Genomic DNA, 23578 nt, shown 5'->3' with positions numbered 1-23578 from the left:
TTGCTTACGTAAACGAATGGCAATATTGGGCACTTTATTAAAATAATATAGAAAATACCGTGACTGGTAACCACTTAGCATTGAGTAAAATATGCGTTTATTGTCATTAAACAAAGACATTGACATCCTACTCATCCTTCAATGTGAGCAATAATGCAGTCATTACCTGGAATTGATGTCTGTGTGGAAGTATATCAGCGTTTGTGTGAGTTCTTGTCTTTATCTCTGCGTTTTAAGAAGAGACCAAAAAGACTGAGGCTAAATCTAAGATAAAGTCTTTGTTTTTAATGGATTCCAGACGCAGTCTGACATAAACCATCAATATTTCAGTGGTTCTGTTTCAGCACTAGGACAAAAGAAAACAACATGAGTTTGCTTTATATTGATTCCAGTTATTATTCATTCTTAGAGGTTTAATTTTTATACATCCGGTGTTCACAAAATGTATAATTATACTATTTCAAAGGGCTTTACACATTGTGACTAATCATGAATTAATCCAGAAATAATCTCGTAAGATTTAAGAAGCTATCAAATCAGTAATGTGTGCTATACATGTAAAAAGGCTACACGGTGCAGGAAATGCAAAACATTAACACACAAACAGCTATGAACACATCTGTGAATATTTGATCAACTCCCACTTAAGAGTACCCTTTGCTCTGATTATTGATTTTGTATTCTGTAGGTCAAGACCGGATGTGTTCGGCTTTCAGTGTTTTCAGGGAAATTGCTTTCACTGAGAAAATAAAAAAGCAATGAATGTCGCGATGTTTGCAAAGTAAGCAACATGGCAAGCATTAGTATTTTAGTATCACGCCAAAGTACACCAGTAGCAATTTGTTTAGAGCAACAAAGAAATATCATGCACTAGATGACTGAGTAATGTAATAGTTCATGTATTTGAGGTGTTCGTATTGCGATCGTTGTATGCTCTATATGAACTGTTTGCACTGTCATAGCCATGTCGGCTAACTATAATAGTGCAAGGTAATTATAGATCTTTATTTATAGATCTGCAGAACATCATGACCTTCTCTGTATTGTTTTACTAGACTGCGTTTCCTGTATTTGCATGGAAACAGTGTCTGCTGTACTGACACTACAGTATGGTTGACCATTCAGTCCAGCTGCAGATATTAAGTCCTGGCATTTTTTTTTTTTTGCAGAAATTAAGATTTGTGAGATTATGTGAGAATGCATGAGAGCCCTAGTTGTGTACGGTCTATTTTATATATGAGACAGTGCATGTGTATATGTTTGTGTATTCTAGCACACAAAACTATGTGAATTTCTCTCTCTGTAAAAGTGGGTCTGAAAGTAAACCCAGGAGAGTTCATTACTGCGATTCATCATTTTTTGCCTACTTGTGCTGCGCCCCGAATTACGTCATTTGTCACTATTTTTAGCATGTGTATGATAAGGTATAGGTGTGTGTGTGTGGATATGAGAGTTTGAAAAAGCCAGACCGGCTGTAAAATGTGGCTGCAGCCAGGGTCAAAAATTAGCTTTTTGTCACCCTTGATGAATTGTGAAAATGTCAGTCTTTGTCTTTCTCTTCCCCAAAAACATAAAATGCTGGTATTTTGTTTCCCATGTTTTCATTTTGATGGCAGGGATGCCAAGGACCCTCAAATATTATAAAACCTTTTGTAATGGACCACCTTCCTAAAGTATAAACACACTCTAAAAATATTTGGTTTATTTTAACCCATAATGGGTAAATATTGGACAGAACACATGCTTGGTTAAAAATTACCACATGATGGGTTAAAAATTACGCAAATGTTGGATTGTTGTTATGAACCATGGGTTAAAACAACCCAGCATTGGGTCAATTTTGTGTGTTCTGTCCAATATTTATCCAACATGGCTTAAAAAACCCACCCACCCATTTTTAGAGTGTAGTTTTTTATATATTTTATATATAAAAGAAGTGAAATAAAGGGGGTGGTATTAAGAAAAACACACTAAGGTATAAACAAAAACCTTATTAATAAATGTAAAATTTTTCTTTGTCTTTTTTCTCTGAAAATTTTTGTGGACCCCTAAAACCTCCTGGAGGATAACTGTGGGTCCCCAGATCCCAGTTTGAAACCCCTGGCTTAATGCAAAGGGAACATTTCACATATTTGTGCCATTTTTACAGGATGTGAAAAAATACCTCCGTAATTCCAGCCTAGACACATTTTATAAAAAGTTGTTATAATGCACAGATGTTTTGTTCAGAAGATGGTTTTCATGTCTGGGTTTTATTATTGCTTACATCAGCATGAGTGAGATTATAGTCTCACAACTAGTTTTTCTTTTCACTTTTTGAACTGGGAACATATCCATTATATTTACATCAAGACATAATGAACTACATGCTAATCTGTATCTGCACTCTAAATACATAAGGGGTTGCGCAAAATTAATTAATCGACTGCTCTTGCACTATAATGGAAAATGTGACGGTACACTGACAGTTGCCGAGAGGAACAGAATTCCCACAGTTTCCTCTATGGTGGTGTCTGGCTTTCAGGCTCTCTCTCTCAATAAAGTTTGTGTATAGTCTGCATTTGGTCCTTAGAGGCTAGACAAAGGTCTTGTGCTTAATTGTGTTATGCAATGATATATGCCAACTCAGTGACACTTATCCAGCGCACCTCAGTTGATGTGCTGTGCCATTGAGCTCAGACTAGAACAGCAGTCTACAGCAACACATGATCAAGTTTGGAGACCTAAGGTTGATCTGATTACAAGGGCACTCGAGGTGTAAGAATAAAGTAATGACGTGTGCCACATCACTTTTTGCCTTATTTACTTTGCATATCATCATTACTGATAACTGGAGATGTTGAGATGATGATTATATTAACTAAATAAATTATAGAGAAAATAAAATGAACTTAGCTGACCCAATTTTATGTTGGGACCTAATTTTTTTAGAATTATGAGAATTAGCGATTGCACTTTTTTAAATTGAGACATATTTGAGTTCTGTTGTTTTATTTAAAGGTCTCAAAGGGACAATATGTAATTTTCTAGGTTGCAAAACAGTAACTAAGGCCTAACTTCATGACACTGTGATAGAATGTGGCATCATGGGAGTTGTAGTCTTCACCGCTACTGCCGGTGGAAATCAATTTGAAGCAACTCACAATTTTAGATTGCACATTTCTCTGATTTTTTTGATACCTTATTGCAATAATTCTTGCATATTGTGCCTTAAACTTTCTTTTAACATTTCTAAGCAGACAAAACAGGCATTGGTTGGCTTGCAGTATGAGTGTACAGCTAAAAAATAACAATATTGACAACATAGCTTAAGTAATTTTCTTTTGGTAAAATTTTACATGTTTATTAAAATGCAGTTTGGAGACTTGTGGGTCTCAGGGGAAATATCTTCAGCAAATCTCCATTTGTTCTTCATCTACAGTGTAGAAAAATATTTTTTTTTTATCAACTTGGATGTACAAGTAATTTTAACTTGCTATTTATCCTCACAAAAGAAGTTGATTTATTTCAACTTTATTTTATAAGCTATAACAACACATCTCTAGTCAAGATAAATAATAGTAAGTTAAAATGACTTGTAAGTCCAAGTTGATTAAACAAAAAATATTTTTTTTTTTTTACAGTGTAATGTCATTGCTGTCTGTCTTAGAGGAACAGTAGATATATTTAAAAAATTAGTCCATTTTCTTAAAAAAAAATTCAGATAATTTACTCACCACCATTTCATTTAGAATGTTGATGTCTTTCTTTGTTCAGTCAGAAGAAATTATGTTTTTTTAGGAAAACTTTCCAGGATTTTTTTTAATGGACTTTAATGGACCCCAACACTGAACACTTAACTCAACACATAACAGTTTTTTTCAAGAGAGTTTCAAAGGACTCTAAACGATCCCGAATGAGGCATAAGGGTCTTATTTAGTGAAACGATTGTCATTTTGACAAGAATAAAAATATGCACTTTTAAACCACAACTTCAAGATGGGGTCCATTGACTTTTTATAGTAGAAAAAAAATACTATGGTAAGTCAATGGGCCCCATCTATAAAGTGGACTACTCCTTTAAACAATAAACCGACACAAAGACATTAATTAGTATTATTCCACATACAACAACATCAGAAAGGTCCTCTTTCTCCACCCTTGTAAACACTGGGGCATAGTTTTGCAAACATCATCCGTGACCTCTTGACGTGATGGTGTATTGTGTGAGGTCGTGCTGGCACATCACAGGACCACAGATAGATGAGAAGTTGTGGCTTACATAGATAAGACCCTTATGCCTCGTTTGGGATTCCTTTGAAACTCCGTTGAAAAGTGTTAAGTGTTGGGGTCCATTAAAGTCCATTAAAATGAGAAAAATCCTGGAAAGTTTTCTCAAAAAACATAATTTCTTCTTGACTGAACAAAGACATTGGATGACATGGTGAGTAAATTATCTGGATTTTTTTAAGAACATGGACTATTCCTTTAAGAGATCTGGTTTGTCTATCTCTCATAGGCCTATTGGAAGGGCTGTTGCATGTTTTATCCCTTGACTTTATGTAATGTAAATTATTGCATCGTGTTGACCTGAAACACTTTTTTTTATTTCTTTGCCTTTATTGTGCTTGGATTTCTACCCAGGCATGATTATATTTTTTGTTGATATTTTGAAATGAATGGTTATTTGTTACTAATGTTACGTGGGTTTGTGTTAAAAGCAAACCAGAACATTTTAGGTCAGAAAATAAGATTAGCTATCCATGTCTTCATTCTCTTGGATTCAGCATGGTCCCTGCATCTTCATATGCCACGCTTTTAGGCTTTTGTGAATGATGTCATTGCTCTCCTAGCAACTGCTTAGCAACCAGTGTTGGAATGAGCCCAAATCTGGAATCCCTTTAATGTGAGTGGGTTTCCGAATTCACCCCATTCAGGATTCAAATGACGTTGTCGTGTATTTTCCCTGTAATAGGGTCATGAAAAATTCTATTTTGTATAATTATTTGATAAAGTAAACAATGTGCACTGGTGAATCATTTACAAAAAGACATTACACAGATCAAATTTGATTTCTTAAGTTTATGTTACTTTGGATGTTTTTTACCCATTGATTTACCACTGTGTTAAACATGCAGTTTTGGTGCTTTTGTACATGACTGTATGTTATCATGCTCATACGATACACTTAACATTTGTTCCTGTGTCTCCATGTAATTTGTGTGTGTGTGTGTGCGTGTGTGTGCATGTGTGTGCACATGTGTGTGTGTGTGTATTAACACGCTCTATGTGGTATTGGTGTCTTCTAGGCTCATGTGGTTCAGCGCTGGCTTGTGCATCAGGACAGTAGTTTGAGTGCAGAGGGTTCGCTGGAGGCTCACGGTGGAAAATGGCTCTTTGGTGGAAGAGTAAATATCTTAGTTCTCCTTGCTGTGTTGCCTCTCGACACGTTAATTCTGTTTTTCGCCAGTTGTGTGTGCTAATGTGGATTTTTATTCATTTTTGTTTGTAAACCTCTTGTGTTTGTTGTACAACTGGTGGCAGATCTTGTGTTTGAATGTTGTGATGTGGCTAAATTACTTCAGTTAGCTCTTCCGATGTTCCTCTAGTGTTTTTTCACATTTCATTCCAAATGCATCGTTTTGTGTTGTGTATGTTATCCTGTTCATGTGTATGTTATCGTCCAAACACAAGATTATGTGTGTTTTTATCTGTTCAGAAGGTTTTTATTTAAGATTTTTTTGAAGAATTTTTAAGGGACTTTCCCCCAGCGGTGCCCTCTGATAGTTAAATCAATAAGAATATTAATAAAATTTTCTTTAGCCACTATCGACATTTACTACTGAAATTATAAAAGGTACTATTTATCTTACAATAAATCAGTTCAATTCAATTCAATTTTATTTATAAAGCGCTTTTCACAAAAGTCAATTGTTTCAAAGCAGCTTTACATAAATAGAAGCAGTGAAACGACAGATAGCACAACAAAATAAGATTTGCGCAACATATACAATACATACACTGTACAAATGTTGGGGTCTTGCTGCCATTAGATGCTTTTCTGAGAAAGCATCTAATCAGAAGTCATCCATATATAATGTCATACATAAGGAGCTCAGATGCAAAAGCCGCTAAGTGCCATCAAAAATGAGATAATGATATTAACCAAAAGCTTTCTGCATGTAATATATGTTCTTTAAATACCTTCGCTTCAAATCTGAATAATACCTGCGTCAAGCCATTTGGATGTACGCTTCCAAATTTATTGAACGCCACTTTGATTTTTCCACTAAGTCCTTTAAGTGCATGGAAAAGCTTGCAATTAGAGGGTTTTGCAGCAAAAACAGTCAAATTTGCTAAATACCAATAAAAAGACATTTGTGAAAATAAGGCATTTCAATTACTAACTAATAACCTTTTCATTGCCATTAAAGTGCAATTACTGAACCTCAATCCTAAACATAAGAGCCTGTTAAAAAAACGGCTAATTTACAAGAAAACATGAAAGATGCACTCGGAGGGTTTTGTATCTGAACTTCTTATATATGTAATATTATTAAACAACTGCTTGCGTTTTTATCATCATCTGACTACTAACTCATTGTTTTTAATTATTCACTTTTACTAAAGTATAGTCATACTTTTTGTAAAGATCTTGGTCCATAATAAGCATTTTTTTCAGTATGTCCTTAGTTTGTAGTATCTTTTTATATTTATACAAATCAATCTGTCAGGATTATTTTTTCTAGATTTGCATCAATTTAAGGAAATGACCCAAAACACATCTCACTCAATATCACAGAGTATATTAGTGACCCGCTAGATACAAATGAGTGAGGGTATGCAGTAAGTGCTGGAGAAATAGGAAAAATATGATGAAACAAACTTTATATTTATGTTTGATGACATTTTCAAATACATGGCCCATATACAGTAAGTTAGCAGATGTTTGTATGTACTGTATTTGTGCGTGAGGTATAGGGTATCATTTAGCACAGGGGTGCCCAACCCTGTTCCTGGAGGGCTACCGTCCTGCAGATTTTAGCTCCAACCCCAATTAAACACAGCTGAAGCATCTAATCAAGGTGTTCAGGGTTGCTTGATAATTACAGACAGGTGTGTTGGAGCTGGGTTGAATCTGAAGTCTGCAGGACGGTAGCCCTCCAGGAGCAGGGTTGGGCACCCCTGAGCTAGCAGAAAGGGAAGAAAACAGAGTTAAGAGGTTAATAAGCATTTGTTTGGATGGTCGAAGAATATGTAAGTAATTTTAAAACAAAGATTGTTATCTTAACTGGTGCTAAAACTGTAATTACCAATGAATGTTGAGTCTGTGAGAGATGTTGGAAAGTGCAAAAATAGGTTTCAGATTTTTAGGTGATTCAGCATTTGTTTCTAGTCACGTATGATGTGTATAGTGAGGTCCATAAATCCTTGACACAGTACACACACACACGCACGCATGCATGCACGCACAGAGTTACTGCACAACCGTGATGACAGATATGTTTCGCCATGCTGTCATTAGGAATCTGAGCAAATGAAGTTTGAAAATGACTTCTTCCTGCTCACTTAGTATTCCATCCACATCTTTCATTTGGGGCATACTGGCCTGTCAATCATCTGATGGCGCATAACAAGCCAGAACAGAGCGGGGACGATCGGAAATTTTTAAGACTGTGGATGATCTGACAAATCAATTGACAAGCTCAATATGACTGTGAGGACATCAGAGCGAATTGCATTAATGATCGCAATGGAAAGCCACAAAATATTACTCATGAACCTTACATACTGAGAAGCAAGGTGAGGAGTGAGGAATTGGGTACACTGTCAGAAACAAATTACCATACTGTAACTGAGACAGTACCCTTACAAAGGTCATAATATGTACCATTTACCATAATATGAACCACGTACCACTTCAGTGACAGCAAGGGACCATTTTTGATAGATTTTTGATTTATCTCAAAATAAAGAGGGCAATATAAAGTGGTATTTATAGTATATATCTTTTGCATTTAGAATCTGAATATTATTAGGATAATTGTAAATCTGTATATATATATATATATATATATATATATATATATATTTTTTTTGGAACCTTTATCATTAACACATCATTAGGAGAGATAGATTTAGATAACCTGTTATCTATAGCCGCGGAAAAAATAAGATATGTAGTTAGATGTAGCCTATTAGGTGTTTAAGTAAATGGATTACTGTTGCTTATTACTGTCAACTAGTGAAAACATTTCTGCCAAATTCTAAATAAAAACAATGTTTTTATTTGCATTTATTTACTGAAAATGTAATAAAACATGGTGTACAGTAAATAACAAAAAAGATTAATAAATAACAAAAATAACATAAATTTCTCTACAACAAAATACTTAAGTTTTTACATGTATTTTAGGAAAAAAATCTAAAAAAATGTACTCACATTTTTTATGGTCTCAGTCTTTTACATTTTCTGTTGCATGACTTAATGTCACTCCCGAGGCTTGCTTTTGTTGAAATTCAGCAGAACCTGGAATGAAATAGCCACAATACATCTAGAAATGATGATTAAAGTAAATATTGGAGTGGTCTCTTAATTGTTTCCATTACTGTATTTCACTAAGAAATGAACAGCCGGGTTTAAGAGTTTTTTTCATAGCCAGAAAGCTAAAGAAGTAAAGAGCAAGAGACATAACAGATTATGAATAAAGAATACAGACAGATCAGACTAATATAGAATATTAAAACCGGTTGCATAAACCTTTAAGGCCCAATCCCATTTCTCTGTCTTACCCCTTACCCCTACCCCTTAGTTTTGCACGTTCACGAGAGCGAAAGGGCTATCTCGATTGGTCCTTACTCTCACGTGAACATGCAAAACTAAGGGGAAGGGGTAAGACAGAGAAATGGGATTGGGCCTAAGACTAGTCTCAAAAGTAAGTTATGAACTGTTTTAAGTATGTTACATAGAAAGGTAGATTGGTCTAATTTAAATCCAAATAACAAGACTGATTAGCCCTAACTAAATGCTTGTTAGTCAGAATCATTATTAAGACGCAGTCTTAACGTCACGGCCGGCCACAGATCTAGCAAACAAAAAGAACTGGGTCTGAGATATCTTGTAAGACATGGTTAAGATGAGCAATATTTTTTTGATTTTTACATATAAAAAACTAGCTTGGTATCTAGTTTGTTTGCTGTTATATGGTCCTTAAGCTACTTGAAATTGGATATTCATCTCTGTGGACACGCTACACAGAGTGAATTCCTATTTAGACCTGTAAACCAGATCTTATCAGGGATGCTGTGGTGCTAAACATTAAAAGCCTTGATGTTGGACGTAATTTAGTTGTAATTAAAATTAGTTGTAATTTCCTTTTCCTTTATTCTCTGTTTTTCTCTCTCTCCCGCAGGCGGATACGTCAACCAGTTTCCTTCGTGCCGCACGTTCAGGGAATCTGGAAAAAGCTCTGGACCATATCAAAAATGGCATGGACATCAACACAGCCAATCAGGTGAGAAAAAAAATCCATCGTGCAATGTGACATCGGCACGCATGTGCACGGTGTTTTCCAAATCTAGCTTTACTAAGCTGATTTAAGGTCGTCTGGTGGATGATTAAACTGCTAAAATAATCCCCTGAGAAGTGACCTATATGCCAATTTAGTGACCAGAATAGCATTAACAATACCATACTGTAGCACCTAGAACACCCTAGCAACTCCATAGCATTAAGCTTAAAACTGCTTCTAGGAACACCTTAGCACTTGCGTGGCAACACCCTTGCTTATATAAAAAAGGTAAAAAATATTTTTACCTTTATGCAATACGCCACAATCACAATGCTCTTCTTCATACCTGGTAAGCCCAAGGTGACATTGAAGCCCATTAATAACTTTAGCTAAATTCAGAAATTGCTATTTAGAGCTTTGAATTTTCATCTTTTAGATCCACATCTGTTTTTGTGTGCCAGCATATGTGTGTGTGTATGTGTGTGTTTATGAGTTTTCCTTTATATGTATTTACCCCCCCATGGTTGGACATTACAGCTGTGTTTACAATATCAATGCAAAGATGTCTTCTATGCCTTAATCTCTAAATTGCTGTAATTAATCATGCCAGCATGCTGTCTTCCTCCTTTAACTCTGTCTTGCTTCATCTGTTACTTACCGAGAATAGCATATTCTTCTTTTTGCTATGTTTACATCTCAGATGGGTTAGTGAATGGACCCGACTAGTTGGCAGGCTGCCCACCTTCGAATGCTTTAACGTGAACACCCACTCTTTGCTAGCAGCCCAAAAACACACACACTAAGTACTACACCACCTAATTATTTACGGACAGAAATCTATTGAGAACCTGCCGTGGCCTTTGATATGCGACCCAGGCTAAATGTTAATGCTACTTGCATCTTGGGGGTTTATTATAGTAACATGTTTGGATTATCAGGTGCACATCCTGTGTATGTTACTGATATCACAGTGCGGATGTTTTACTCTCTGCTGCCGCGACACATTTTGCACGGGGCTTAGACCGGCCTGACAGTGAGACAGATTAAGCCCTCGACATGGGTGCTTTGGGACTTGTGTAAATGCGAGAATCAGCTAAATTTATTTTGAAGCCCAGGCTTTTCCCGCAGCCCACCTCGACTCAAAGGAGAGGTACTATTGTTAATAGGATTTCTAGAGAATTGATGATCTTTCCCTAGAGCGCAATATGTCATCATACTAAAGGTGATTAACTAATGGCTGTAAATTGCAAAATAATCCCATCGGCTATTTTTTAACAATCAGCCGATGTCCGATAGTTGGAAAAAAATGCTTTTATCTGCAGATACAGATTATCGGTGCATCCTTAAATGACACATTAATAAATAGGGTTGGCAGGCCTGTTAATGGATCTAAATAAACAGTTGGTTAAGTATAATATACGTAAAATAAAAAAAATGTAATGTAGTAATAATTGGCCTAACCTTGATCATAATAGTAATAAAAATAATTTCTTGATCTAGTCAAAATTTACATACTACAAGGTATATAGTCTTTTATGCTGAAACAATTATTTAATATATATATATATATACACACATATACATATACATATACATATACATATATACATATACATATACATATACATATGCATATACATATGCATATACATATATATATATATATATATATATATATACATATGCATATACATATGCATATACATATATATATATATATATATATATATATATATATATATATATATATATATATATATATATATATATATATATATATATATATATATATATATATATATATATATATATATATATATATATATATATATATATATATATATATATATATATATATATATATATGCATATATATATATATGCATATATATATATATGCATATATATATATATGCATATATATATATATATATATGCATATATATATATATATATATATGCATATATATATATATATGCATATATATATATATATGCATATATATATATATATGCATATATATATATATATGCATATATATATATATATGCATATATATATATATATGCATATATATATATATGCATATATATATATATATATATATATATATATATATATATATATATATATATATATATATATATATATATATATATATATATATATATATATATATATATATATATATATATATATATATATATATATATATATAGATATATAGATATTTTTTCTTGATGAGCAAAAAGACGTATATATATATATATGCATATATATATATATGCATATATATATATATGCATATATATATATATGCATATATATATATATGCATATATATATATATGCATATATATATATATGCATATATATATATATATATATGCATATATATATATATATATGCATATATATATATATATGCATATATATATATATATGCATATATATATATATATGCATATATATATATATATGCATATATATATATATATGCATATATATATATATATGCATATATATATATATATATATATATATATATATATATATATATATATATATATATATATATATATATATATATATATATATATATATATATATATATATATATATATATATATATATATATATATATATATATATATATAGATATATAGATATTTTTTCTTGATGAGCAAAAAGACGTAAGAAAATAAGTCTAGATACAATTTAAGTGATTTTGTGCATAAAACAAGCAAAAAAATCTGCCAATGGGGTAAGTAAATTTTTCTTGAATTTTTCTTGAATTTATTGTTTAAGAAAAATGTTCACGCTTTTTTTGCTTACCCCATTGGCAGATTTTTTTGCTTGTTTTATGCACAAAATCACTTAAATATTTTCTTGGGTCATTTTGTTCATCTAGAAAAAGCATCTTAATTTAAGAATTTTTTATATTTTTACTGAAAACAAGACAAAAATACTTAGTTTTTTTCTTGCAAATATATGTAAGGACAGTGTTATAAATTGGGGTAAGATAAGGACAGAGTTTTAAATACTGATCTTTGTGTGCATGTTTTTAGGTTGTTTTTACCCAGTAACAGGCTACCTTTTATTATGAGGCATATTATAGGCATATTAGGTATATTTATATTTGTATTTATTGCTAATTTGCACACCCGTTGTTGTTTATCTGACATCAGATGCGATTTCTAACATCAAAGCTACAATGTTGTTAGACCATGCATGTGTGATATTTCCCAAAACATTAAAATGCACGCCCGGAGAATATTAATATCAAGCAAGCACGTGTGGATATTTCACAGAGCTCCTCCCAACCGTATGCGAGCATACCGTCATCTCCATCCTCTCTCTCCGCATGGTCTGTGAGGCTGCAGTATGGAGCAAATTAGAGATGAGTGACACTGCAGTATGAAGGGGATTCCAGCCAAGCTAGCCGAGCAGAGCCCCCTCATGGCCACATCAAGCAACACACCTAGCTTTTCGAAAATTGCACATACCAGGCATTCTCCAGTCAGCCTGTACCTCTCCCTGGTTGCTGATAATAATCCTTGTTTTCTTGCAGTGGCATCCACCACTGTATTTATACACCCAGTTTAATGAGACCCCCACAGATCTGTAGACATCTCTTGGAGCTTCACTGTGTTATTTTTAGGCTGCTTCTTTGCAGCGAGTCATTTGACAGGTAGACGGGAAGAAATAAAGAGATATACTTTAGATTTGTCAGGGTTTTTTAAAACAAACTTTTTTCTGTATTTGCAGAATGGACTCAACGGGTTGCACTTGGCTTCTAAAGAAGGGCATGTTAAGATGGTGCTGGAGTTGCTTCACAATGGCATTGACCTAGAGACTACCACAAAGGTAAATTTACATTTTTAAGTTATTCAGATGTCCTCCAGAATGCCAATATGTTTGTGTATGTTTATATAATGTATATTTATATGGCTAAAATAAAATTGGATGAGATGCATTCCTGTCTGCTCTACTCTTAATTTGCAATATTTAGATGTACAGTACTGTGCAAAAGTCTTTAGCCACCATGCTACCATTAGATTTGTTGTTTTTGCAATTGTATAGTGATCATATATAATTATTTCTCAGTCTCTTAAATATAATTCAACCAGAAAATACAGGAAATCTGTATGTAGTATTAAAAACAGTATAAAAGTATAAGCTGAAGTGTCAATTATTTAGGGTAAACTCCTCTTATACCCCTTGAGCAATAGCAGGCAGCTGCAAGATCTCTTAAACCTAAATTAAATTAAATCCTAATTTCTAATTCTAATTGAAAGACTTGAGGACTTCAGTCTCCTCAAAAAAGCTCAAGATGTGTTTCGTGCAAAGGGAGGTCACACTTAATACTGACTGATGCCTGAAGAAGACATTAAGTTCTGAAAATTGTTTGAGTTTTAATTTTGTCTATATTTCCTGTATTTTCTGTTTGTATCTTAAAAAAGAGTGAAAAACAAATATGGATGGACATTAAAACTTTGCTAAAACAACAAAGCTGCTGATGGTGGCCTAAGACTTTTGCAAAGTACTGTATAATGATTTCTATATTAAAGGCGGGGTGCATGATCTCTGAAAGCCAATGTTGATATTTGAAATCACCTAAACAAACACGCCCCTACCACAATAGAATCTAGATCTTTTTTTGATAGACCCGCCTCACACATACGCAACCCAGGCAACAATGTTGGTTAGTAGACTCGACCCTTACTGCTGATTGGCTATAAGTGTGTTTTGGTACTCGGCCCGACTCCTTTTTCCAAAGTGTTTTTCAAAAATCATGCACCCCGCCTTTAATGCACTACGTTGCTTGGCATACCTGCAAATGAACGTACTTTGTAGAAAAAAAATAATTTTTTCTGAATACTACTATTAATAAACATAACTTCTGATTAATGATGAGTCATGTTGCACTCTGCAGTTTTGTCCAATCAGGTGTTTTCAAAAATGTAAAGGCCCCTCCCCCAATACTGCATTTGTATAACAAGGGGCATTATAGTTTAAGGATGTGATGCTGTATAACTATAACATATTAATGGCTATTTAAGTGAGAAACAGCCTATTTAATATTTTCTGTTTCAATAGGTAATACACAGCTCTTACGAAAATTAACAATGGTTTTATTACAGTAAAAGTGAAGTAAACTTTTTTTTTTGCAAATTATTAATTACTGTTTGAATAATGGTTACAGTAGCAAGATTATGATTAAAGGGATAGTTTACCCAAAAATAAACATTGTGTCATCATTTACTCACTCTCAAGTTGTTCCAAACAGATGGAGCAACATTGTCTTTCATACTAGGAAAAAATCAATGGTGCCCCAGATCTGCTTTGTTACAGTATATACATTCTTAAAAAAAATCTTCCTTTGTGTTCAGCAGAACAAAGAAATTTTTACAGGTTTGGGACAAAATAATGCTATAAATGATGACACAGTTTTCAATTTTGGGTGAACTATCCCTTCAAGGTGTGGTAGCCATGATTTAAAGAGCACCAATTATCCGATTCAAGATTTTTCATTTCCTTTGGTGTGTAAGTGTGTATCAATACATGTTAATGATAAGCAAACGGTACCCCAAAGTAAACGTAAATCTCTTTTCTTGGACTACAACAAACACACGGATTGTAGGAAACCGTTTACTTCCTGGGATTGGTGATGTAAACAAGACCGACATTATCATAATTCCTCCCGCTTCGGACTCACAGTCTGTAAGTTAACTCCTGTTAGCATTGCATTTTGACCGAATCTTTCAAACATGGTAAGGAGTGTCACATTTCCAGCTGACGTGAGAGGTATTCAGGCGAATCACAACAAACAGGTTCGCTGGCCAATCAGGGACACAGCGCTTTTCAAATCGATGAGTTTTGTACATGAATGATGGTCTTTCAGGAATTCTGGGGCTACAAAAATGTGCGGTATGTGGAAAATAATGTGTTTTTTAACAATAAACCATGCGAACACATTGTATTATACCAAATACACAAAATAATGTTGTTTATAACAACGAAATAGGTGCTCTTTAACTATTTTGGTTTAATTTTTGTTTTTACTTGTAGTTGAACCATTGTTAATTTTAGTAAAGTAAGGGGTCTCATTTCAGGGGCTATACTATATATATTGTAAGAGTATACAGTAAATTACGGTTTTGTTACTTTTCTGTTACATTTTAAGTTGCTATACAGTCTATAATATGATGCTGTTCTTATTCATCTTGGGCAGAAAGGAAATACCGCCCTTCATATTGCTGCTCTGGCTGGTCAAGAGAAAGTGGTTGCTGAACTGGTCAATTATGGTGCCAACGTCAATGCCCAGTCTCAGGTGGGTCTAAACCTCAAGACATTTGTCCACAAACTAACAAATGCATTGATGATAGTGTTTATTCACTTTTTCTATCGTGTTATCACATATACAGAAAGGTTTCAGTCCCCTATACATGGCAGCACAAGAGAACCACTTGGAAGTGGTCAAATATCTACTTGAACATGGAGCCAATCAAAGCCTTCCAACTGAGGTAAGTGGCTTACCGTTCAGCCAATCAGATAAGAAAGAACTGTGAACTTAAATCTAAATTGCCCCACATCCCGTATAATGTTATTTCCAGGATGGCTTCACACCTTTGGCGGTAGCTCTTCAGCAGGGGCATGAGAACGTGGTGGCCCTTTTAATAAACTATGGCACCAAGGGCAAAGTGCGTTTGCCCGCCCTGCACATCGCAGCACGCAACGATGACACACGCACTGCTGCTGTACTGCTGCAGAATGATCCCAACCCAGACGTCCTGAGCAAGGTATTCATTGTGTGACTACAGAGCTGCATCTCACCAGCAATTATACATCATGACTCACTGAGATCACATTACAGTCGCTCTTGGCTTATAATTGCAGTGATGACTATGCGACATAAACAAAGATAAACAAATCTGAAAATGAAACAAAAATGACTTTGGTAAAGATCCATCAGCGTAGGTGTTATACTATCTATTTAGCTTTTCCGTAGCTAGACTGATTATTAGCCACGCCAAGGTCATTGGTTTGATTTCCAGGGAATGCATGCTCTCATAAAATATGTATGGTTTGAATGCACTGTAAGTCGCTTTGGATAAAAGCATAAGTATAATGTCTCTTTGCAGACCGGCTTTACTCCCCTTCACATCGCAGCCCATTATGAGAATCTCAGTGTTGCACAGCTGTTATTAAACAGAGGAGCCAATGTGAACTTTACGCCTAAGGTCAGTTTAAATGTCATGTTAAATGCTGCCTCCTGCAACACATCCAAAGATTACAGAAATTCAATTTTTCTCATGTTCTCTCCTTGTTTTCTCTTTAAGAATGGCATCACTCCATTACATATTGCTTCCAGGAGAGGGAATGTGATTATGGTACGACTTCTGTTGGACAGGGGAGCTCAGATAGATGCCAAAACCAAGGTACAGTTCATCATGAGGGCAGTCATAGCCTAATGGTTAGAGTTGGGTATGTACTTCATCAGGGTGCGACTGAGGTGCCCCTTATCCCCAATTGCTGCTGGGTGCTGCAGTGATACTGTAGCTGCCCATTGCTCCGGTTGTGCATGTGGGGTACACTGCAGAGGTCACATAAAAATGTCAGATTTCGACTGTTGGCTACCAAACTTGACAATCACGTCACATTCACTTTCATCTGTAGGGCCATGTCTAACTTTCTGGCTGAAAATGTATCAAATAGTCATTTGGTGGACCATCCTGACCTATCCTTAATATACATCCAACCTAACCATTTCACGGCAGCGTTGTTTGCTGGCTGAGATGCAACATTTAACTGCTGAATGTGGTTTATTTAAGTCTGACCCATTTTTCTTCCTTCGGTAAAAACAAGTATTTTCTCAGTGTGAGCACACGCAGTGCTTTACTGATGAAACCTAAAGCTTTAAAATGCGGCTTGTTTAGGATGCAGTGAAACCATAGCTGATAAATTCTTTAAGCTGATCGCTGACTGTTTTCCGCAGGACGAGTTGACGCCGCTGCATTGTGCAGCCAGGAACGGTCATGTACGTGTTGTGGAAATCCTGTTAGACCAGGGTGCCCCCATGCAGGCCAAGACCAAGGTTTGTATGTCCATACTATAAAATATCTTATAATATGTTTCGAAGACACTAAGATGAATTTCCAGCATGTTCATTTCAACCATGTTTGTTGAAGTTTTTGAAAAGGAAAAAAATTTATTAGAATAGATCTAAATAAGGTGTAATGTTTAAAGTCTCACTGTAGTCAGGAACTGTAACTCATCTTTGAGCATCAAAATAGCATATGTAAAAGTTTTACCTGTCACAGTAATTTCGTCATGCTTTAAAACAGCTTGATTGTAACTCTACCCACTTGCCTCATTTAGTATACACGAATCTATTAATATTATTATATAATATTATAAATTTTTTCATGCATATTTGCAATGATTACTGTATGTAGGATATCAATACATTTACAGCAATTAAAAGCCTGCTATTTTTACTTCCATGACTGAAAGAAAGCGGCTTTTAATAATAATTTTAATACAAATAAAAAATATATTTTTTAACATTAATCTTAAACTGATGGTCTTCTTCCACCGCTTAGATTTCCAGTTTACAAATTCCGCTTTCTAAATACGGATTAAGCATGGCGCCAGTGCAACTGGCGTTTAAAGGGGATGAGAGCTGAGACTCTCATTGGTTTTATTGCACATTACGCCCAAAACACACCCATTACTCATTACAAAAATAGGAACAACCCTTTTAGTCCATGCGCTTGGCTCATAAACTATTTTTGCCGTTGTTAAATTAGCAAAAGTGGGTTCCGAAATGCCTGTTTAGACCGTCCCCCATGCACTTTAGACACTGCGCTAAGTTCATTAAAATTGGGCCCTTAAAGCAACACCAAAGAGTTTTTTTTACCTTAAAATAACGTTTCCAAAAAAGTTTCAGTGGTTCATCCACTCAAAACAGGGTGAATGGCACTTTCACATTCGCTTTGCAGCCCCTTTATCGGCCAAAACCGCACTAAAGAAGTTTCCAACCATCGTTTAGTGGTCCTGTAGTTCGAGTGAAAACTACAAAAACTTGCTTTACGGCAGACCTACAATCCAATCAGAGCCAGCTATGCTGCAGTATTTACGACAGTGGTAATGAACAATTACGCTTCTAACCTGTAGGGGGAGCAAAGAGCAATAAGTCTTTAGTGTTGCTTTAATCTGTCAAAACTTTAAAACACATGTAAATAATAAACTTTCAGCATGAGGATGCAATTGTCCGCAATAGATATGTGTTGTATACGCTGTTTGATGGGGATGTGAAGACGAGTCATGCTTCCTACACATATCTCTGTAAAGGCAAAGAGAGAAATCCAAATCTGCACGTCCAACGGGTTATAAAAATGCTCGCATTGTGTACAAATGGTCTCTAATTGCAGCCGCATTCAAGAGCCCTATAATGACAAAAGTAAACAGAAAGATCGGTTCATGAGATTGGCAAATTTAGCGAGTACCGATCGATTCATTTAATGCTGTTATCGTCCGATACCGATCCGCGGCCAATCGATCGGACACTGCATGTGTGAGCAGGAGAGAAGCAGAGCTGAAGCAGCCTTGCTGCAGTTGTTTTGGTGCTGAGTCTATGCGGCATCCATACATAATATCTATACTGTAAAATGAAGAATCTGCAATTATGCTGATCAGTTAAGCTGTTCCTGCTTCTGCAGAATGGTCTGTCTCCCATCCACATGGCAGCACAGGGCGATCACATGGATTGTGTAAGGCAGCTACTGCAATACAACGCAGAGATCGATGACATCACCCTGGACCACTTGACCCCGCTGCATGTTGCGGCACACTGTGGACACCACCGCATGGTCAAGGTGCTGTTGGATAAGGGGGCAAAAGCTAATGCCCGTGCTTTGGTTAGTGAGTCTATTGTATCTTTCTTATATGTGTTTTACTTTTCAGTCGTTTGTCTTATGTTATTTTACCTCTACAGTGGCAAATCCATTAGTATGTTAAAATATTCATGCATACATAATACATTAAAGTTATGTTTTGAACACTTAGTAATACATCACTGACAAGACTTGAACTGTACAGCTGAACACTTGACGCACTTGTTCATTTCTTTGGTGGATCTTTCAGAATGGATTCACCCCGTTGCACATTGCCTGTAAGAAGAACCACATGCGGTCCATGGACCTTCTGCTCAAGCATTCAGCATCTCTGGAGGCAGTGACTGAGGTCAGATTACTCTCTGGCTGTTGCTATGATGGATAGACCGGATTCACGCTGCACCAGCTGTGCTTTTAGCTTGAATCTTGTACATAGTACACAGAAAAATGATGTGCAAATGAGACCTGTTCAGGATATTTAAATACTGTATTACTTTACATTACATTACATTACTTGTTCTGTATGTTGTTTTCTCTTAGTCTGGTCTGACCCCACTTCATGTAGCTGCATTTATGGGGCATCTTAACATAGTGAAGAGTCTTCTTCAGAGAGGAGCTTCGCCCAATGCATCTAATGTGGTAAGAACTGTGTAATTTGTTTAGCACCTCAGAGATACAAAGCAATCAAATCCCAATAGCACAGATCTTCTGCTTTACAAACTGGCTAATGTCTTTAGGAAAGATTATAACAATGATCAAAGTTTTTGATTTACAACTTTTTTAAATGTGCCGTTGTAGAAAGTTGAGACCCCTTTGCACATGGCTGCCCGGGCGGGGCACTGTGAGGTGGCTCAGTTCCTGCTACAGAACAATGCACAGGTGGATGCTAAAGCCAAGGTATGGACATAATACAAACTTTGTTAATATCTTAAAGAGCATCATATTGTATTTCTCATTATGCAGCACCTATTTTAAACATCTGCCTAAAATACCTCCTGTCTCTTTAAAGAGAGTTAAACATTTAATTTTTACTGTTTTGGAATCCATTTGGCTGATCTCCGGTTTTGATGCTACCACTTTTAGCATAGATTAGCACAATCCATTGAATCTGATTAGACCATTAGCATTGTGCTAAAAAATAACCAAAGAGTTTCGATATTTTTCCTATTTAAATTTTAACTCTTCTGTAGTTACATCGTTTACTAAACCTACTATTACCGACAGAAAATTAAAAGTTGGGATTTTCTAGGCAGATATGGCTAGGACTATACTCTCATTCTGGCATAATAATCAAGGACTTTGCTGATGTAACATGGCTGCAGCAGGCGTAGTGATATTACGCACTGCCCGAAAATAGCCCCCTGCAATTGAAAGTTAATAAGGGGACTATTTTCGGCTGCTGTGTAATATCATTACGCCTCCTGCAGCCATGTTACAGCTGCAATGTCCTTGATTATTAAGCCAGAATGAGATTATAGTTCCTAGCCATATCTGCCTAGAAAATCACAACTTTTAATTTTCTGTCGGTTTTAGTAAACAATGTAACTACAGCAATGTAACTCTTTGGTTATTTTTTTAGCGCAATGCTAATGGTCTAATCAGAATCAATGGATTATGCTAAGCTATGCTAAAAGTGATAGCGCCAGACCCGGAGATCAGCTTAATGGTTCCAAAACGGTAAAAATCTAATGTTTAACTCTAGGAAAGCTGGAAAATTAGTATATTTAAAAAAAAAAGTGGAATGTCCCTTTAAACCACTCTTTTGAACGTCCAGTCTGCTCTGTTTGGTTAAATCTTAGATTTCGTTTCTTTGCTTTCACAGGATGATCAGACGCCCCTCCACTGTGCTGCTCGTATGGGACATAAGGAGTTGGTGAAGCTGCTGTTGGAGCATAAGGCCAATCCAGACTCGGCCACCACGGCAGGACACACCCCTCTGCACATTGCTGCCCGTGAAGGACACGCCCAGACCACACGCATCTTGCTTGACGAGAATGCTCAACAAACCAAAATGACCAAGGTTCTTTTCTCCTCGTCTCCTCTCATCTTCTCGCCTTTGCTGAACTCCATTTTAAACTCATTATCAATTCATTATACCTAATGAATCTATTTCCATTTTACCGAAAATCACACTGCATACAGAAATCTCCAATGCATTTTTATGTAAAGTTCTGTATAGCCATGCAAGCAACACTAAACAAGTGCGCATAGGTCATTACATCACATGACAAGGAACTTCCCACCTGCCTTCTGAGTGTGTATTTGTGTTTTCTCACAGAAGGGATTTACCCCTCTACATGTAGCATGTAAATATGGTAAAGTGGATGTGGCGGAGCTGCTTTTGGAAAGAGGGGCCAATCCTAATGCAGCCGGAAAGGTAATACATCAAAACGAATATCTGATGTCTCCTTCGTATATCAGATGACAGACAGAGGGGGTTGACTGAGGCCATGTGTATCCTCTTTGTCCTTACAGAACGGACTGACGCCTCTGCACGTGGCTGTCCATCACAACAACCTTGATGTAGTTAAGCTGCTGGTCAGCAAGGGCGGCTCTCCGCACAGCACTGCGAGAGTAAGATATGCATACAGTACACAGAAATACCTCACGGATCTTGACATTATCTAACAGCTCACAGACTTTCTCTGTTTTCTTACAAGGGGTGGGGTATAGTATGATCAGCTGATAAACGTATTGATCTTGTTTAAGATATAATGTGAAACATTTTCGAATAAATTCACAGCCTAGAGCTAATATAATAGATATGTGCTCAAAATGTTATTTGAATTATGATGAAATTTAATAGTATGTCCTCTATGCAAAGGTGACGGCACATAACTTACGCGCTGATATAATTTCCAAAGTAATTTGTATTTTTGGCCTCAAATGGTGTATTTGTTGCATTTGCAGGTCTGCATCAAATGCTAATCAGCTAGTCCCTATGTTTAATAAGCGTATCTTTGGTTGCTTTGGATAAAAGTGTTTGACAAATTACTACCTAATCCATTCCTCTTTATGGCAGAACGGCTACACAGCCCTGCATATCGCAGCCAAGCAGAACCAACTGGAGGTGGCAAACAGTCTGCTGCAGTACGGAGCCAATGCCAATTCAGAATCACTACAGGGCATTACCCCACTTCACCTGGCATCACAGGAGGGGCAACCTGACATGGTGGCATTGCTCATCTCCAAACAGGCCAATGTTAATCTTGGGAACAAGGTGATATACTGTTTAGTTTCGGATTTAGGACAGAGAAGAATAATTGGAAAAATTAAAGGAATCCAACAACATCCAACCCATTCCGTGAATGCCCAACTAAAGTGACATTTAGTCATTTACTGTTTTCTACATAAAATCATCCTACATAATGTAAATAACAATTCTGTGAAAATATAATCTTGATATATTTAATATTGACTAAGACCAGTGGCGGCTCGTGACTGCTCATCCGAGGTGCACAAATTCATGTGTTCAGAGTGTCATGTGTGTTGCTCGTGTTTTCAAAATATGTGTTTGTTGCGTCATGCGAACCATGTGCATCACGTGTTTTGTCAAAATAAGTGCCTGCTGCACACGCGTCAAAACCATTTATGATGAAAGAGACGCTCACGTTCACAAAAAACACGCAAGACACTCCCTTAACAGTAAACTGTGATTATGCATGAGATTATGCAAGTTTCTGGCAAACACGAGTGTCTCTTTTATGATAAACCCTTTAGACGCGTCTGCAGCAGGCACTTATTTTGATGCACAAACTCAACACATGATGCACATACTGAAAACATATTTTACGAACCACACACATGATGGGCTACATACATGTTGTGACGAACTTCCCATCGAGCGCCCTAGGAAAAAGAAGTCACCGGCCGCCACCGACTAAGACCATGTCAAAAATTTAAACCAGTGCCAATCAAGCCAAATTCTGTTTTGATGCCCCTAATCTCATAATTCGATAATGAGACCTTAGCCGAGATTTCCCAGACAGGGTCACATACAGCAGTGGTTCTTAACGTTATTCCTCGAGGCCCACTGCCCTGCACATTTTGTATGTCTCCCTTATTTAACACACCTGATTCAAATCATCAGCTCATTAGAAGAGATCTCAATGAACTGAACTGAGTCTGCCAGATAAGAGAGACATACAAAACATGCAGGGCAGTGGGCCTCCAGGAATAACGTTAAG

At 35.9% G+C, this 23578-nt stretch overlaps 1 protein-coding gene across 5 annotated transcripts in view; it reads left to right on the top strand.

Annotated features, from left to right (window-relative positions):
* Positions 1–23578, top strand: part of ank1b (ankyrin 1, erythrocytic b) — an 85441-nt gene that overhangs the window by 25862 nt on the left and 36001 nt on the right. For 4 of the 5 annotated variants that reach the window (XM_065286807.2, XM_065286810.2, XM_065286809.1 and 1 more), the window contains exons 3-19: positions 5289–5387; positions 9393–9494; positions 13261–13359; positions 15728–15826; positions 15921–16019; positions 16110–16295; positions 16638–16736; positions 16836–16934; positions 17492–17590; positions 19218–19415; positions 19642–19740; positions 19932–20030; positions 20190–20288; positions 21214–21411; positions 21670–21768; positions 21867–21965; positions 22414–22611. In XM_065286807.2, the coding sequence (XP_065142879.1) occupies positions 5289–5387; positions 9393–9494; positions 13261–13359; positions 15728–15826; positions 15921–16019; positions 16110–16295; positions 16638–16736; positions 16836–16934; positions 17492–17590; positions 19218–19415; positions 19642–19740; positions 19932–20030; positions 20190–20288; positions 21214–21411; positions 21670–21768; positions 21867–21965; positions 22414–22611 (2070 nt within the window). The remainder of the gene's footprint in view (positions 1–5288; positions 5388–9392; positions 9495–13260; positions 13360–15727; positions 15827–15920; positions 16020–16109; positions 16296–16637; positions 16737–16835; positions 16935–17491; positions 17591–19217; positions 19416–19641; positions 19741–19931; positions 20031–20189; positions 20289–21213; positions 21412–21669; positions 21769–21866; positions 21966–22413; positions 22612–23578) is intronic. The other variant, XM_065286808.1, reaches the window with a different exon arrangement.

The sequence above is a fragment of the Paramisgurnus dabryanus genome, chromosome 18 (assembly GCF_030506205.2).
Source record: "Paramisgurnus dabryanus chromosome 18, PD_genome_1.1, whole genome shotgun sequence".
In the NCBI taxonomy this organism is placed as follows: Eukaryota; Metazoa; Chordata; class Actinopteri; order Cypriniformes; family Cobitidae; genus Paramisgurnus; species Paramisgurnus dabryanus.
The sequence above is the reverse complement of the archived record's forward strand: the minus strand, read 5'-3'. Positions and strand labels throughout refer to the sequence as shown.